Source organism: Strongylocentrotus purpuratus, unplaced genomic scaffold, assembly GCF_000002235.5.
Source record: "Strongylocentrotus purpuratus isolate Spur 01 unplaced genomic scaffold, Spur_5.0 spur5_contig_821, whole genome shotgun sequence".
Lineage (NCBI taxonomy): Eukaryota > Metazoa > Echinodermata > Echinoidea > Camarodonta > Strongylocentrotidae > Strongylocentrotus > Strongylocentrotus purpuratus.
Window position 1 is genome coordinate 815,001 of NW_022145526.1, and position 18,205 is coordinate 833,205.

Below are 18,205 nucleotides of genomic sequence, written 5' to 3' on the forward strand. Positions count from 1 at the left end.
GTCATCACTATTATCATCATCAACTTCATTATCACCATCATCCTCCTCCTCCTCCCCTCTGACACCATCTACCCACTTACTTTCCCTCTATTGACGACCAGTGTTCTATCCCAAGTGTTACCATCACAAACATAATCATTATCAACATCTTCGTCATCACAACCATCACATTCATCATCATCACCATCATCACCTTCATCACCATCATCACCATCTTCCCCTCCGACACCATCATCCAGTCCTCCCCTCCGACCCCATCCGCCCACTTACTTTCTCTCCATTGACGACCAGTGTTCTATCCCAAGCGTTGACCTGAGCGGCTTGATGAAGGAAGCTCTTCTCCTGCTCCTCCAACTCCACCGTCCATTTATTGATAGACTCCTCAAGCTCCCTGTAAGACATCGTCTCCGCAGGACCGGTAGCGCTACATAAGGATGAGTGATGGAAATGGGATAACATATCATATAGGGTTGAGTTACTTAAAGATTAGGTTGAGTTACTTAACAATAAGGTTGAGTTACTTTAAGTTGAGTTACTTAAAAGTAAGGTTTAGTTACTTTAAATTAAGGTTGAGTTACTAAAAGATAAGGTTCAGTTTTGGAGAAGGTGAAAATATATTTATGAACATTCTTTATATTTTTCTAATTTTCACACAGGCACACAGAAGAATATCTTGGATAACAATGCTTCTTGAAAGAAAGGGCTTCTCCCGAAGTGCTCTCGTCTTTCAAATACATTTATTCCAAGAAATCATATTTTCTGGACCTTTTTTCCAGTGGGAACACACCAAATTATAAGAGAGACATTGCTCTACACTTACCCAGTAGCTGCTGTAGCTTTGACTCCAAGTGCTGTTTAAAGAAAAAATGAGGACAATTTTACTGAAATTACTGAAATCACCATCATCATCATCATCAACATCATCATCATTGTTGCTGTTGATGTCATCATCATCATCAACATCATCATCATTGTTGCTGTTGATGTCATCATCATCATTACCAACAAAGTTATCATCATCATCATGATCATCATCTTCTTCTTTGTTATCATCATTATTCAGAGTCGAGAATCCAAGGCAATGAGAGTTGCATTTTCACTTGCAAAACTTCTTTACATTTTATAAGTAATATTAAAAGCTTGATTTTTATAATATAGTACAGTCAACCTGTCTTAGTGTAACTTCTCCATAGAGGCCACCTGTCGATAGTGACCAAGTATTTTGTCTCCCTTGAGAAAGAAATGTGTGTTGTAGAACCTAACTAGAGAGACCCCTTTTTTCTGTTTCCCTTGAGTGGCCTTTATAGACAGGTTTGACTGTATTACAACATGGAACTATCAACATACAAAACCTAATATAATTTGGTGATTGGTGCACTTTAAAGCCCCACTGCACTACTTAAAGCTACTTGCGCCCTCTATATAGTAAACAATGCCTAATTGGTGCCTGTTGGTCCCCCATGATCCTCTATTTCTTATGTAAATTGAGAGCTGATTTGAGATAACCGCCTGTCAGTGACCTCGCTGTGTGGTGTAATCCCTCTTGGCCAAACTAGTGCAGATAAGCTTTACCAGGTTCTCAGAATATCGTGATTATAAGCTTTTTCTCATACACATGTATGACCCTTTGATCTTTGACCTCATGACCCAAAAATCTACTCAGTTCATTGGCTCTGAAAGATACATGAGAGCTGATTTGACAAGATAACCACCTGTCAGTGACTTTGCAGGGTGGTCTAATCCCCCCTAATCCATAATCGCTAATTATTTATCTAAGATTTGCCTTACCAAGTCCAGCTCCTGTCGTTGTGGCAGTTGCAGGTTTGTGTCCTAGTAGACCAAGACCCGATGAGGAAGTAGTTGCAGCACTGGATGCAGGTGTGCCGAGAGTTAGACCTGTTCCTGTTGGCTTAATTCCAAGACCCCCTCCAATCTTCAGACCACCTGTAAAAGGAGAAGAAAACAAGGAACGGAAACAAAATGTAAGTGATGGTTTTTTTTAATGTTTAAATGAAAAGTATTTTCCTCATCAAATTGGCAAAAATTATGTGTATTTTCCACACTTTATTACTTTAAAATAAGTTCAAATGTCTTTCATTAAATATAACAGTGTAAATGAATATTACGAGAAAAAAAAATCAACAACAAATTGCCAATTTGTACACAGAAATACTGATCATAAATTTAACTCTGAGTTGCCAATTTAGAGACTTCAGTTATCATTTTTGATTTCTGTTTATATTCATGAATGGCAGTGTGCTGCAACAGAAATGGACTAAATCTTTCCCAGTGATTTTTGCACTTTCGGCTCATGTAAAATTTGTAATTAAGAGCATTGTGGATCAAAAGATAAAATAAAACGTCAGGTGACACTTAGCTGCTATGGGTTAAAACACAACACAAGGAAAGACAAGACAATAACAAAGTACACTTTTGACCCATTGACTGCTGGATTATCTAGTTCCCATAGACTTAACACAGGGACCACCAGTTTCCAGTAAACAAAGGGTTAAGTGCGTATGAGTGCGTCAAGTAGTCTACTAACAAGTTGCTCTTATGTTAAAACTGGAGTGTATTCAAACTTGCAAATTATCTTTACAGAAGTAATATTTGGAGCTCACATTCTGAGTATAGTAATACAGAGTAAAACCATTTTAGGTGATTGATACACTTAAAGCCCCTCCGTCCTACTTGTAGCTACTTGCTCCCTCTACATAAAAAACTTCCCCAATCGGTGCCTGTTGGTCCCCCATAATCCTCTTTTTCTTATGTTAATTGAGAGCCGCGTTACGGTAATGAGATAATGTAGCCACCTGTCAGTGATCTCGCTGTGTGGTCTAAACCCTTCTGGCCCAGTAGTATTGACGGTCTTTAAACATTGCCCTCCAAAATATTACTGGGCAAGGCCGAGGGAGTTTGTCTCCTTACGTTACCGAATACATCATATGTAATTACCTCCTATTCCTGGTGTTGAGGTTGTGCCGGCACTTAGTGTCAAGCCCCCTGTTGGGGCTGAGGCTGTCATTGTGCCTAATTTCAGACCAGTGGACGCTGCTGCTGCTGATGATGAATGAAAAGGTCACAAGAAATCATCAAGAAATATATATATTAATATAAATATATTGATGTACAGTCAAACCTGCTTTAGCGAACAACTGCAAAATGCAAGATTGTTGAAAATCCTAATTTAATCACACAGAGAGTAAGAACCATACCTTTAGGTTATGGAACAGGTACAGGTAATTACATTGATCATCTTTATTCAGTCATACTTTGTTTTCACAATGTACATGAAAATTGAATTAAATTAAAATAAAGATGTGACACAACAACCAAGGTCTTCTGTGTGGTTGTAAACATTACTGTTTAACCACACAATAGGCAGGGTATAAGGAAGGAAATTAAATATTTACGAACGTGACATAAGAGCTTTACAAAGACAAAATAAACATGCATATTATAGTGATTATCTACAGCATTTCTCCAAATTATAACTGATATTATCGTTAACATTAGACAATATTAATACCAGGTTTGGCCTAATGACCCCTAGACTTTCATTGAGATATGTCAAAAAAGAACTTTTAAACACCAAACATTACTACCTATTATGACTTTTGACTCTTTTAGTGCCTCTACATTTCGCTATTCAAGCTACCCAACACAGAATAGAACTCAATGGTTTTACCTGTGCTTTGAGGCGTGGCTGTCGGTGCTGCAAATCCTCCGAGTTTGATCCCTCCGCCAAGACCTCCTCCCAGACCCCCCGCTGCAGGAGTGGAAGTGGCCGTCTGATTGGGTTGAGCTATGGCAGCTGGAAGAATGCATTGTATAAAAAGGGGGTTAACAAATTGCAATGCTAATAGTAAGTACCCAGGGAGAAATATGCCTCTTATCATGAGTAATTTAAGATTGTAAGGAAACTTTGTAGATAGATATTCATTGATTTTAAAAAATAACTTTATTTTCATTATTGCAAATTTGAAACTTTGAATCGACAAGGTTATCAAAATTCATTGCTTGGAAACATTCGAAGGAATGGTTATTATCAATTACAAAACGCTTAAATACAGCCCCGGCAAAGCACCTGAAGAGCTCTTCGAACGCTGGTGAGATGTGTGAGATCACAGTATGGACATGACTTGCACAAGCAGACGATGCCCCATGACATCTCACACATTTTCAGTGCCTGTGTTTTCATCTTCTCTTGAGTTCTTTCTCTTACTTCACTACCGTCAGGCTAAATGTATAATCTATTGCCTCACTCTAAACCCAGCGCATGATTTTATTTTGATGACAAATGCAGCGATACAAAAATAAAGTAATCTGTCGCTTGTAAACAAAATAAGACGCCATTGTATATTCAGCTGCACACACCGGGGTATGTTCGGCGTTTCAAGAGGGAACAAATGCCGTCCTTAATATCATTCCGGGGTTTTTCAATTTGAAAGTCTGGTTTCTTTGATTGTTAATTAACCCCTATCCTGTGTATTTACAAGCAAAAGATTTTAGTTATCAGAATCGGGTCATATCCACTTTTGAATGGTTTGACATGCCATTACATTTATATACACTAAACCCATTATAATTTGAGAAATAATAGCTTTGCAATTATGTTCATTCTCTATGGGATGTCGTCTGCTTGGGCAGTGTTGGTCCATATAGTGACGTCATTAAAACATCGTAATTTTTCCGGCGAATCTCTTGTATACCCCAGCTGCTATGGAGGTGGTTGTATTTGTATTTTTATTAATCACCCGATATGTACTTGATCTATATCTGGTACGATAGCCATCTGTTAGCTTACCAGTTTCTAGTGATACATTAGTTGACATATTTGTGATTTTCTTTGAATGTCACCTTTAAAGGACAATCCAACCTTGTATTGAGTGCATTTGTATGAAAGCAGAAACATAAGAGAAAAAGAATGGAAAAAATTTTGAAGTAAATTGGATGAATCAAATCACTTATCCAGACTTCATTCATCTTGCACACGTATCCATCTCAAGGGATGCTCAAGGTGCCTACAAAGAAGTATTATTATACTTGCTTTAAAGGTAAAGACCAGTTATGGTCATGCGATTGCATTGTGAAAGAAACGTTGTGGAATCGATCAGAAAAGGTTGATCATCTAGCATCTAGCATCTGCAAGGTTCTGGAATCATCAAAATGATAAGAAATTTGGCCCATTCTTCGTAAAGTTACAGGCACTATACACAGAAATATGTATATGGGACTACCCTATATCTCTCACAGTCCATGAGAGAAACAATTTACCAAATATATGAATTAGTAGGCGGTTTCCCGGCAAATTTGTTATCATGTATTAGTCAAAACATATTCTTTCACATGATTGGTAATGAGAGCTTCCATTTCATTTTTTGAAATTGGGGCGTTTCCAACACTGGTCTTTACCTTTAAAGTCACTGTTTAGCAATGTTTCCAGTTTTACAAATCTGAGATGCATGGCCCTACGTGTTAACAGTGTCTGTGATATGGTGTATTATTGACGCCCTACAGAAATTGCGCTTCAAATAATAATTATAATGATATTGGATATTTATATAGCGCACATACCCTGCAGGGTGCTCAAATGATTATGAAGTGCTTCAAAAAAGTAAAAATCTTTTAATGACCAGTTTAACCATACTCATTTTTCCCAGTAGACTGTAGTGTTATAAGAACCATTGGGAAAACAGTTTTTGAAATTTCTTATTCCAATCATAAACATCTTGATAACCAGATAGGTGATCGGCTTGTAACAGTCATGGGATTCCTGACTGACCTAATGGTTTATAATAATGATTGCAGCATGAGCTAAATCCAGAATTTTGTTTAGAATCTGAGGCAAAGACATTCTTACCAGGTATGCACTTACTACATCTGGGGGGAAAGGGGGAAATATAGATAAATGCCTTGGCAAAGGATATTAATCTGTGTCAGGGTTTCAAACCCTGTACCTTGCGATCACATCATTTTGTTAAGACACACTCAAATATGAACTTCAGGGGGGAGTTTCACAGAGACTAGGATCGACTTTGGGTTTGACTTAACTATGGCAGGCCGTTCATGCTACTGTTTGCTCTCATAATGATCTTTAGATAATATATTTTCCTTCAACAATAAATTATCAAAAAATGTAAATTTGTGACATTGATTTGTACAAACACTGGCATGAACGGCCTGCCATAGTTAATTCCATCTTAAAGTTGATCTTAGTCTTTGTGAAACATCCCCCCCCCCCCCCTAGACTCATCTAGGCTTGAACTGCATTGCTACCTGTAGAGGCTGTCCCTGCCGAGAGCCCAGCCAACGAGAACCCAGGCTTTGCAACACTGAGGGCAGCAGTTGAAGCTGGGGGAGCTGCTGCGGCACCAGATGGGTTGGCTCCGAAGGCAAAACCTCCTGCCCCAGGCGTGGCTGTAGAGAGTGAGAGATAAGGTAGGAAGAGCGGGAGAGGAAGAGAGTGTGGGAGAGAATGTGGGAGGGAGAGAGTGTGTAGGAGAGAGAGAGAGAGAGTGAGAGAGAGAGATAAATAGATAGAGAAAGATTGTTAGAGAGAACAAGAGAAAAAGGAAGAGAGAGAGATATTAGGGGGAGTAGGATAGAAAGAGAGAGAGAGAGAGAGAGTAAGAGAGAGAGAGAGAGAGAGAGTAAGAGAGACAGGTAGTAGGAGAGAAAGTGAGTGAGAGAGAGAGCGAGAAAGATAGAGAGAGAGGGAGGTTAAAAGCACTGAAATGATTCTTTTGTCTACACAGACAGAGTATTATCTGTAATGACAATGACTCATAATCTTTCACACAGCCTTCATGAATATCAAAATAGGCTTAAATAATCAACTGATTTACAAAAAGCATAGATTTAACCATTGTTCTCAGATTGAATGAACATATTCATGATTATCATCATTAGCCCTTAAAATTCTGCTGCCAAGCAATGCATCAAAACACTTCAAAGAAGGGTGAATGTTAGGTACAAATTAGCTCTAAAGGTATTGCTGAGCATTGCATTTCCAAACATCATTGGATGGTACTGGAAACTATTGCATGCTTTTCAATGAAAAATCGGTGGATATAGTCTCAGTAAATAAAATCACATGTGACTGGGTTTGACCTATCACTTGATTATGATCTACATGTAGGAGTGAGCTTAGAAAAACAAGAAAAAAAGAAAAAAATATTGTTAATTATGCAATTCTTCTTGTATCTCAGTAAGTGTAATAATAATAATAATATAACACAATATTCATTAGGCGCTTAATACTGGTGTCTCTAAGCGCACCATAGTCTGACTAAAAAATTATTTACCAAAACTTATAATAAACACAACTTATACATCTGTTCTTTATTCAATAAATCATGCATATATATATAATAATAAAAATTATAGAGTGAGATCAAACATCAATGAGGTGTAATATTCCAAAGAGCATCCCCCCCCCCAATTGTTTTACAACATTTACAGAGAGATATGATTATTTTGGGAATTAATCCTGAAAAGCAACTCTGCTTTTGTTCCCCCGGAATATTCCTAATTTTTAGGTCCTAAAAACCCAGAAAATCTGAATATTCTGGATTAATCGAAAGGGTTGGCATGTATGTCAACATACTGGTTTATCATCTTTACTCATTATTTCCCCTATGCTATTTCCTTCTTCTTCTTAATAATAAATAATAATAATAACAATATTTATGAAGCGCGACATATCCATCTGTAGAGATGCTCAAGGCGCATACAAATAATTCAAATTAATATTCAACATACTGAAGATTAAAGAAATATTAAAAGTTACACTGTAAGTTACATTAATGTATTTATTCCTTTGAATTTAATAATGTACATTATTTTGTATTTACACATTATTTAAACTGGAACAAGGAAAAATAAAATAAATGAAATCATATGTATAATACCTAATGAAAAGCCTGTAGAGGGTTGCTGAGACTGTGCGGATACCGGTGCAGTCGCACCGAACGGAAACCCTGATGCGGGAGTAGCAGGCTTAGCTGTAGATGCTTTCATGCAGGCAAATGTATAAGAAAAGAAAGAAAAACATGCAAAGAAATATACATGCAAGTATGCAACTTTGAATACATCCAAGTACTGTTAAGATTCTTTGGTCATCATCCCCTCGCCCCTCCCCCCTTTGTCTCTTACTTGTTTTTCTCTCTATGTATGTATTCATGTCTTGTATTTGATAATGTACATCGTTTTGGTTTTTATAATGTGCATTATTTTATATTTTATAATGTACATTGTTTTCTATTTTACAATGTACATTGTTTTGTATTTCATAATGTACATTGTTTTGTATTTCATAATGTACATTGTTTTGTATTTCATAACGTACACAGTTTTGTGTATTATAATGTACATTATTTTGCATTTCATAATGTATCGGTACATTGTTTTGTATTTTATAATATACATTGTTCTGTGTTTTATAATGTACATTGTTTTGCATTTCATAATGTACATTGCTTTATATTTTATAATATACATTGTTCTGTATTTTACAATGTTCATTGTTGTGAAGTTACACATTTTTAAACTGGAATGTGGAAAAATAAATGAAATGAAATGAATTGTATAATACCTAATGAAAGGCCTGTAACTGGTTGCTGAGGCTGTGTTGATGCTGGTGCAGTACCGCCAAATCCTGTTAGATCACGCCAAAAAAAATTATACTATCATTTAAAGGGAAATCCAACCCAAATAGACAACTACTCTAAACAAAAGCAGACAAATTAGAGAAGCTAACTGATGAATGTTTCAATTAGATCTGACTAAATGTAAGAAAGTTATGAATTTTTAAAAGTTATAATCACTATACGTATGGGCACTTCAAATTGGCTGAAGTGGTAATGTCAATGTGATGCCGGACTACTTTCCCATATGTTCCAACATATAGAATGACTAAAATTCAAATTTTTCAAAAGTTCATGGCTCAGGAGGGTCTATTCTTTTTAGATAACCGATAATAATATGCTTTCTATAATATATTTTTAGTAGTGCCCCAAGAAAAAAGGAACTGACAAGAAAAACAGAAATTAGTGATATTTTTGTACATGGGAGAGTTATCGACGTCCTACGTCACAAACCACTGACCAAACTGCCAATTTGAGATTCACAAAGACTTAGTGATCTCATATTTCAAACATTCATAACTTAATGCTCAATATATTACTCATTGCGGATGTAGTATCGAAAAATAATATCGCTAGTGATATTCGTTTGTCTCGCAATGTGGTCAATAAGGGATCTAAAAGATCACGACGTTTCGTGCGCCGCTGCAACACTTCGTCAGGTGACAAAAACTAATGTAAGCAAGCATGTTTTATACTCTACAGGAGGACCGGCGCAGCGGTCAATAATTCAATCGATAATTCATAACTTCTTTACTATTTGTCCGATTCATTTCAAACTTTTGGCATTCTGCTTTCATACAAATCAACTTATTACAAGGGTTGAATTGCCCTTAAAAAATTAAACCAAATCTTAGCTCTATGATTTCAAACTTATTATTTGCTTTTTAATCAATAAAATCAGAAAGAAAAGAATGTTTCTGTTTGGAAGTCCATATAAGAAAGAATCCTGTGTGGTTCAGGGGTAAGTCTCAGGTCTGTGAAGCACAAGGTACAGGGTTCAAATCCCTGATGCCAAACTAATGTCCTTTGGCAAGACATTAATCTACATTTGCCACACTTGACCCAGGTGAGGTGAATGGGTACCTGATAGGAATTAATGCTAAAGCGCCGCAATGGCAGCCATGCCGGGGTAATAATTTCCAAAGCTCTTTGGAAGCGCACAAGAGACATTATAATGTGGTATGCGCAATACAAGAACAGGGGGGTGTTTCACAAAGTTCCTAAGTAGAACTTAACTCTAAGTTGGACTTAAAAATTATGGAAAGCCGTTAGCGACTTTGAAAATATTTTGTAAAAGTTATTTTGAAAGGCATAAAATGTTGATTCAAATCATTCATATTTTCTATCATCAAGGAGATTTCATGTTCTTGATGTGGAAGTTATAAAAAAGTCTAAAATACTTGAATTTCTGCTTTTGAATATATTTCATTTTAAGGCTTCAATGGCTGTCCATAATTTTTAAGTCTAACTTAGTGTTAAGTTCTACTTAGGATCTTTGTGAAACACCCCCCCCCCCCCGATCATTATTATTATTATTGTTATTTGTAGTCTGATAACTTATCCACTACACCAAATCACCTCGACCATCACATGATTTTGTTAAAACACACTAAGGTATAAAAACATCACAATCATCAAGGCTTGTAATGCTTGTTACCTGCAGAGGCTGTCCCCATAGTTGAGAACCCAGACGGCTTTGCAACATTGAGGGCAGCTGTTGAAGCAGGGGTAGCTGCTGCGGTTCCAAAGGCAAAGCCTCCCGTGGCTGTGGCTGTGGCTGTAGGAGCAGTTGGCTGCTTAGGGGCTTCCCCGAACTTGAATCCTCCTGCGGCCCCGCCCCCTGTGAAGAGAGAGAGAAAGATTGAGTGAGAGAGAAAAAGAGAGTGAGAGAAAGAGAGGAAGAGGGAGAGAGAGGGAGGGCGAAAAAGATAGGGGAGAGAGAGAGAGAGAGACAGAGAGTGGGAGAGAGAGATAGAGAGTGGGAGAAAGAGGGAGAGTAAAAGCATTGTAATTAATCTATTCCACAAAGGTATAGTATTATTTTTGTTCACTGAGGCCTGTGTTATAAGATACTGAAATGTGAAGTGTATTTATCCTTTCCATTATCTTTTTTTTCAAGCTGCGGTTTTGCTGCGTCATACCTAAACGTGCCTTAAGATTTATTCCTTCGACAGAAATTGTGCACTAATAATGGCTGCCAAATTCAAAGCCATTAAAAATGTCGATATCTTTTGGATGTAAATAAGACAAATATTGTTTAATTTGTATTCTTTATACTATGTTGGTATAGGATTGTTATGTATTGCTATATAACGATATTTGTAAAAAAATTGTACAATTCAGCCCATGCTGCGAGACAGCTTCAAAATAATAAAAATCAGAAAGAGGGCATGGCCTGTCACTGTTGTTGCACCATGTTCTTACCTGCAGCCGTATTGCTATTAAACGAGAAAGAGGACGTGGCCTGTGTCTGCTGCGGTTGGGAAGGGGTAGCGCCAAAGCTGAAGCCCCCTGACGCTGCGGCAGGCTGGCCGGTCTGGGGCTGCCCAAAGCCAAATGCACCACTGGAGACAGATCCTGAGCAATGCATGGAAGAGTGAGAAAAAGAAAAGGAGGAGGAGGAGGAAGAGGAGGAGGAGGAGGAGGAGGAGGAAGAGAAGAAGAAGAAAAAGAAGAAGAAGAAGAAGAAGAAGAAGAGGAGAAGAAGAAGAAGAAGAAAAAGAAGAAGAAGAAGAAGAAGAGGAAGAAGAAGAAGAAGAAGAAGAAGAAGAAGAAGAAGAAGAAGAAGAAGAAGAAGAAAAAGAGGAAGAGGAAGAAGAAGGAGAAGGAGAAGAAGGAGGATGAAAAAAGGAGGAGAAAAAGGAGGAGGAAAAAGAGGAGGAGAAGAAGAAGGAGAAGAAGGAGAAGGAGAAAAAGGAGGAGGAAGAAGAAAAAAGAAGAAGAAGAAGACAAAGAAAAATAAAATAATAATAATAATAAACATTTGTACTGCACACGTATAGATTCCAGGGGATGCTCAAGGTACCTGTAAAGTAGTAGTATTCAACTGCCCTTAGGCCTTTAAACAATCAAGGAATAAATTCCTAACAGGTACCCATTTACTACACCTAGGTGGAAGGTGGCATATGTAGATTAATGTGTTGCCAAAGGACATTAGTGACATGTTGCGACTTAAACTGCTAACCATGCGATCCAAAGAACAGTGACATATCCACTAGACTAGACACCTCAACTATCAGCTTATTCCAAAAACTCCAGACATGAATACTATGATCTCAATGTTACATATTTAAGAAAATAAGCCTTAAAAACTATATTTAACCAACCTGAAGAAAAATATTGATACATTAAGACACCCAAACAAACATCCGCCCCCCACCCCTCTGTAAAACTGCAACACAATGAAACTTTCAAAATCCAAGCCCTGTTTCATTATTAACAACAAATTATAAATTTCTAAGACAATTTTGCTCTCGGCCAACGGAATGTCACAATTTCAGTTACTTATAACAGTTATTGTTGACAAGTTTTATAAAAGAGGGCCACATTTTTTTTTCTTCATCCAAATAATCATGAACAATAATATACATCTAGTTCTCAATGTATTCTCCTGTCACATCTATATGAAAAAGAAAAGTGTTGCCAATTTGATGAAGAAACACTAATCAATACCTGGAGCTTGAGCTGGGGCTGTTCCACCAAACGCGAATCCTCCCCCTGGCTGGGCAGTCGGTGCTGCTTGGCTTCCAAACAGTCCCGTGGTAGCGGGCGCTCCCTGGGCCGTAGGCTGCTTTCCAAACATGGCAAAGATATTTCTGCTACCTTCAATACAAGATCTGTACACAAAAGCGGGGAAAAACAATAATCAACACATTGCAATCATAATATATTATTAACAGGAGCACACAAATGACATTTTCTATAGGAATTAAAGACCATTTAAGGGAAACAGAAAAAGCAGCCATTGAAGACAAGTAGCCTTTCTAGACAGGTTCTACAACACATTTCTTTCTCAAGGGAGACAAAATACTTGCGGATTGGAAGTAAGAATCGGACAATACTTATTTTGGGGGACGTAAACACTGTTTATCGCCGATAAACACTGTATGTCGAGCGATAAACTATTTTAATCGACTGATAAACAGTGTTATTGGGGAAAAACTTTTTATTACTCTACAAACACAGTTCATCTTGATAAAAACTGTTTATCGCCGATAAACAGACTTTATCCAGATAAACACTGTTTATCAAATGATAAACATAGTTTTTCTCAATATACACTGTTTTTCAGTCGAAAATGGTGTTTATTTGATAGTCAATAAACATAGTTTATCAGCGATATACACTGTACACTGTTTACACGGCGATATTAGTGTTCATCTGAATTATTGGACAAATGGTGCGCCATAACGTGTGCGTGTACGTACATGTATATAAACGTATGAAGGCGCTGCGCGGGCCAATTATTTTAACACGTACGTAACATTAGAAAATAAAGGTACAGAGTTAAGAACGATGGACCAAATCGGCAGAAGTCTTGCTAGAATTACCAGAAATTCGGGTAAAATTCATAAACGAAACTGGTAAATTTTATTTGTTTGTTATTTGCCATCAATATTGAGTGGTTAATAGGTATGATAACAGTTCAGTACGGTAGCTGAAGCACGTTTTATAAAATGTTGTGTTAATGTGCTGGTGGACATGCAGTTTGCCTGTTTTACTACACAGCCGGGATAGTGATGGGCCTAATGTGTGCTCCGTCCCACACATAGGAGCATCACTATCCTGGCTGTGTAGTAAAAGCTGTGCTTTTGATTCTCAACATTTAAAACACCACTGTACAAAACTCAACTGATTTCACCCAAAATCGGTTCTTTAGTGACAATTGATGACACCTAAATAGCAGTAAAATACATTTGTTTTAACCTACTGATGTTAAAAAGAATAATTTAAAAATTCAAATTGTAAGTCTAGAGTCAAACTTTGCTCAGCTTCAGCTTCAGCTTCAGTTTTCGGCCGATTGGTTGGATGCATGGTAAAATCCCTTTAAAATACATTGCATAAAAGCATATCACATATCCCACACATACCATACCATGCCAGAATCACTGAAGAACCTCATTTGCAATGAAAAATATATCCTAAAATATCACATTTTAGCAATGTAATCGGCGGTCCAGCTACCCGAATCTGAAAAATCAAGTATCTTACGCGTGTCTTTAAGAAATATGGGTACCATAAAATGTGCTTTATTTCAAGTATTTTTCAGATTAAGAGCCTGATTTTGTGCTAGTCGCAAGCTCAAAAGTATCTCACCGCATGTATTAAATCAATGCAGCCGGACACGGCAACGCACATATGATATCTCTGTCTAATTCAGATTCCAATTACCGATCACCGCAGTACTAGTTTTCGGCCTGGCGAGCTCCGGGGAGCTCAGGCGTGGGATGCCTGCTCCGCCCGCTAGTACTATAGATCAGCGCGGAAACGCACGGCGCGCGCACGCGCTTCCTATTGACTTTGTACATGCGGCCGAAAACTTCGCCATGCCGATAACTGACTCCTAAATAGTGAAAATTGAAATGAATATTGTCATGGCAATTCATGATTTTTTGGGGGATTCTTTTTTTGTTTAAATAATAATAATATTTGCTTCATGATTTGAACAAGAAATGATAATAAATAGGAAGGAAAGAGTCCAAAAAGTAGGATTTTGTCTTAAGTGGCTGAAAACCCCCTCCTTTACTCTACAGCTGCGTCGACATGATTGTGTAGAGTTTATGCGATATTGTGTGGTGTGTGTATTTGTGTATGGGTCTAAACATTAAGGCTGTGCACTACAGTGTAATGAGGTACCCGAGTACACTCCCAGGCTCACAAGCGAATACTCGAATATTCGGATGCCATGTTTTTTTATAATTTTTTTGATTTTTTTTTAAATTTTTTGATTTTTTGATTTTTTTGATTTTTTTGATTTTTTTGCCACTACCATACCACTCGGCAGTTTCCCAGGTCCCTCGCCAAAAACGCATGCAATTTTACTTTGAGTTGCAGTTGAAGGCGCCGATTTAATAAGAATAATAACAGTAAACAATGCTGTTTTAAAAACCAAAGATGGCAGAATAATCCATTTTCCTCCAAGTCCAAACAGCAATCTGGACATTTGGTCCCAGTTTCTGAAAGTGCTGGAGTTGGGAAACATTTTTACTGACGGTACCATGCCAGCGGTCGCCGGTCTCCCTGGCACGGGTAAGTGTGGGCCTGGAACATTTTTTTTTTTTTTTTTTATAATTCTTTTTTTTTTTTTTTTTTTTGCGGCCGAATATTCAGGTACGAGATATCGTACCCGAGTAGTTGTCAACCGTGCAGGTACTCGAGCATTCGACTACCCGTCGCAGCCTTACTAAACATACCTTCCTCACAGCAAGCATGCAGTGCTAGAGGTCAATAGGCATTAGCATTGACTCTCTTAGACAGAAATAACCGTCTGATTTGGGTCATTTCTTTAATAAAACTGACATTTGTTGACATTCCCCAATACAGACGGTAACCCAGAGATCTCGTACCGTGGGGGTAATCGAGGGCACAGCGGAACATCTTTTCGTTTCCGACATTCCTCCCCCGATTTTCTTTATTTAGATCTAATTTTCTGATTTCTAAATCAGCTGTAAAATAGGTATAGAGTAAGACCGCCAAACTTCGGACGTTGCCAAACTTCGGACAAAATTTACTTCAACGGCTCGAACGCAAAATATGAGCCTAGCTCAGGCGGGTAACTTGCATGCATTTGATACTACTACTACTAACGTATATCATTAGTACAGAAAGTTAGGGCAGGTTGCCGTCTGCAAAACTCACAAAAACATCGAATTCAGAGACAGATTTCAGGTTACCTAGATTTTTACAGTATCTTAACAGGGAGTTAAGGTGTAGAGCCTCCAATATATCGATTATAAACAAATCCTTGGCATATTTCAGGTGGTTTCTATCAAAATTATGGGAGCTTATGAGATACTTTTTCACTCTATCGCGAAAATTTTCTAATGGCGGCCGTTACCACGGACCTAGGGGTACTATACGGGTTCCCCTACCAGAAGATGGCGCTCTTCCAAGCTTCGGACAGGCAACATTGAGTGTCATTTTGAGTCAGATTTTAGCACCAAAATATTGTGTGAGTGTTGTGAAAAGCAATTTTCTGATAGTTCTAGCTAACATAAATCTATCCAAAACGAGAAAATAATACTTTTTTCATGAAATCAACGCAGTCAAACTTACCCTCGTCGAACAATTTTTGATCCGGTTTCCAAACCTCCGATGAATGCGCACTTTAGCGCGCATGCTGTACGTGCGCTATGCGCTATACGTGCGCTACACATGAACGTCCGAAGCTTGGCAAGTGCGTCCGAAGCTTGGCATGAAAAATGATTCGGCGGGTAAGTAAATAATTCAAGTTTTCCATTTCCTTTACTAATTTTCTTTTCATGACATACATAAACAGTATTTGCACAATAATAATATTTGATCTTTCAATAATTAAAAAAAGAATTTAATGTTTTCCCCCGTTTTGTTTTAAGTGTCCGAAGTTTGGCGGTCTTACTCTAAGTAGTGTTTTCCTATTTACACTACGTATTTTTGATTGAAATCTTATAAAAATATGAAATTTTTAGACTTACTTATACGAATTGTCCCATTTTCGTCAGAGAACTGTGAAACCGTACGTTCATGCACTCAAACAAAGAGCTATATGACCCGGCGGCAGATATATTTCCGGGTCAACCTACCAAAACATAGCCAATGGCCAATCAGAGCACTCGTTTCGTGGGTCAAGCCAGGCTGACTTGTACGTAGCTACGGTAGCTATTGGACGTTCGCAAAGAAAAAAATTAATAGTCATCAACTAAAACCAAGATGGCTAACAACGACTACGAGACTTTCTCGGATTAGATTCTAATCATTAATTTTGGAGCTGAATAAGCAAGCTATCATAAGTCAATGTATATATTTAAGTTTTCGTTATTGTATAGATATCGGGGGCTGTAGAATGGCAGCAAAATTAGATTTGATGAAGACGTAATTTCGTAAAAAGAGAAAAACCTCAGTGCATTTCGTTCATCTCTGTTCGGTCACTCTACCCTCACAGTCCCCATAGGCCGTACTTCAGTCTCTCTAATCGGAGGTCTAGTGTAGCCAGACGTAGTCTCAGTGGAACAACCGACGATTAGAGGGACTGAAGTTTTCGGTCTATGACTCTCTATGCTTTGCTGGAGTGCTCCGTCCATGTGTTTACAGAGTCGAAGACGATCCTCATTAAAAATGTATGCGGACGATCCTTATTCTCGGACCAGCGCCCCTACTGTTCAATGGAAGTTGCTCAAAATGTTATAATCTATACATGGGAGAATCCCGTAATAGTGAAAATAATTATGGAATAAGAGTTAGATGTAGGCTATGAAATCTCGGAAAACCACAGCAGTCACTCTAGGACCCAAGTTAAGGCTACACAACAATGAACGAGTGGGACTGAAATGACGTGACTGGGATCAGACCGACGACCAAACTGTCCATTACTGCACTGCGAACACCCAATATCGACGGGAATATCAAATTACAAATGATTGTTCGTCAATGAAAAGTTCGAGATATATAATAAACATCACTCAAAGACAATCAAACACAATTCTTTATGTATATTCACCTTATTTTTCTTCAAATGCGGATTTATTATCTGGCGCCTGTTCTGTCGCCCTCTTGCGTCATCAGTTGTATTATATCCACAAACTCGGCTTTCTTCTTCTTCTTCTTCTTCTTCTTTTTCTTCTTCTTCTTCTTCTTCTTCTTCTTCTTCTTCTTCTTCTTCTTCTTCTTCTTCTTCTTCTTCTTCTTCTTCTCCTCCTCCTCCTCCTTCTTCTTCTTCTTCTTTTTCTTCTTCTTCTTCTTCTTCTTCTTCTTCTTCTTCTTCTTCTTCTTCTTCTTCTTCTCCTCCTCCTCCTCCTTCTTCTTCTTCTTTTTCTTCTTCTTCTTCTTTTTCTTCTTCTTCTTCTTCTTCTTCTTCTTCTTCTTCTTCTTCTTCTTCTTCTTCTTCTTCTTCTTCTTCTTCTTCTTCTTCTTCTTCTTCTTCTTCTTCTTCTTCTTCTTCTTCTTCTTCTTCTTCTTCTTCTTCTTCCTCGTTTGGTGCTATAACTTTGACCTAATCATCTGTTTTCCCTCCTCTATGGTAAAATTATCTTTTCCAATCTCGTTTTAATACAATATTCAGTCATTGTCTACCTATGTTAACGTAACAAAATATAGTATAATTCAAATCAAACCACGATCCGCAGATTCCGCACATATCACACTGGTCGTCTCCTTTTCTTTTATTTTTTATTTTTTTTTTTTTTTTAATTTTTTTTTTTTTACTTCTTCTTTGTTTAATGCTATATGGCTACTAGTCAAATTTGACTAATTTGACCAGTTTTGTCGCATCTCTTTCTTTGATGTAATAAAATTGAATAATATTTGAAGTATATAGCCCAGCGGCTTTTCTGTGAAACTCTTTGCCGATCGAATTACATCCC

General features: G+C 37.7%; 1 protein-coding gene across 3 annotated transcripts in view; it reads right to left on the reverse strand.

Moving 5' to 3' along the window:
* The window catches only part of LOC590120 (nuclear pore glycoprotein p62), a 25,080-nt gene extending 7,648 nt beyond the window's left edge, over positions 1-17,432 (reverse strand). The window contains exons 1-12 of one of the 3 annotated variants that reach the window (XM_030981326.1): positions 17,344-17,432; positions 12,321-12,484; positions 11,073-11,225; positions 10,306-10,488; positions 8,597-8,659; positions 7,914-8,015; positions 6,280-6,420; positions 3,689-3,814; positions 2,956-3,054; positions 1,789-1,944; positions 821-851; positions 271-424 (exon numbers count right to left, since the gene is read on the reverse strand). In XM_030981326.1, coding sequence (XP_030837186.1) covers positions 271-424; positions 821-851; positions 1,789-1,944; positions 2,956-3,054; positions 3,689-3,814; positions 6,280-6,420; positions 7,914-8,015; positions 8,597-8,659; positions 10,306-10,488; positions 11,073-11,225; positions 12,321-12,450 — 1,338 coding nt within the window. In that variant the 5' untranslated portion in view covers positions 12,451-12,484; positions 17,344-17,432. Of the gene's footprint in view, positions 1-270; positions 425-820; positions 852-1,788; positions 1,945-2,955; positions 3,061-3,688; positions 3,815-6,279; positions 6,421-7,913; positions 8,016-8,596; positions 8,660-10,305; positions 10,489-11,072; positions 11,226-12,320; positions 12,485-17,343 lie in introns of all 3 variants that reach the window. The other 2 variants (XM_030981321.1, XM_030981316.1) reach the window with 2 other exon arrangements.
* Between the last annotated feature and the right edge of the window lie 773 nt (positions 17,433-18,205).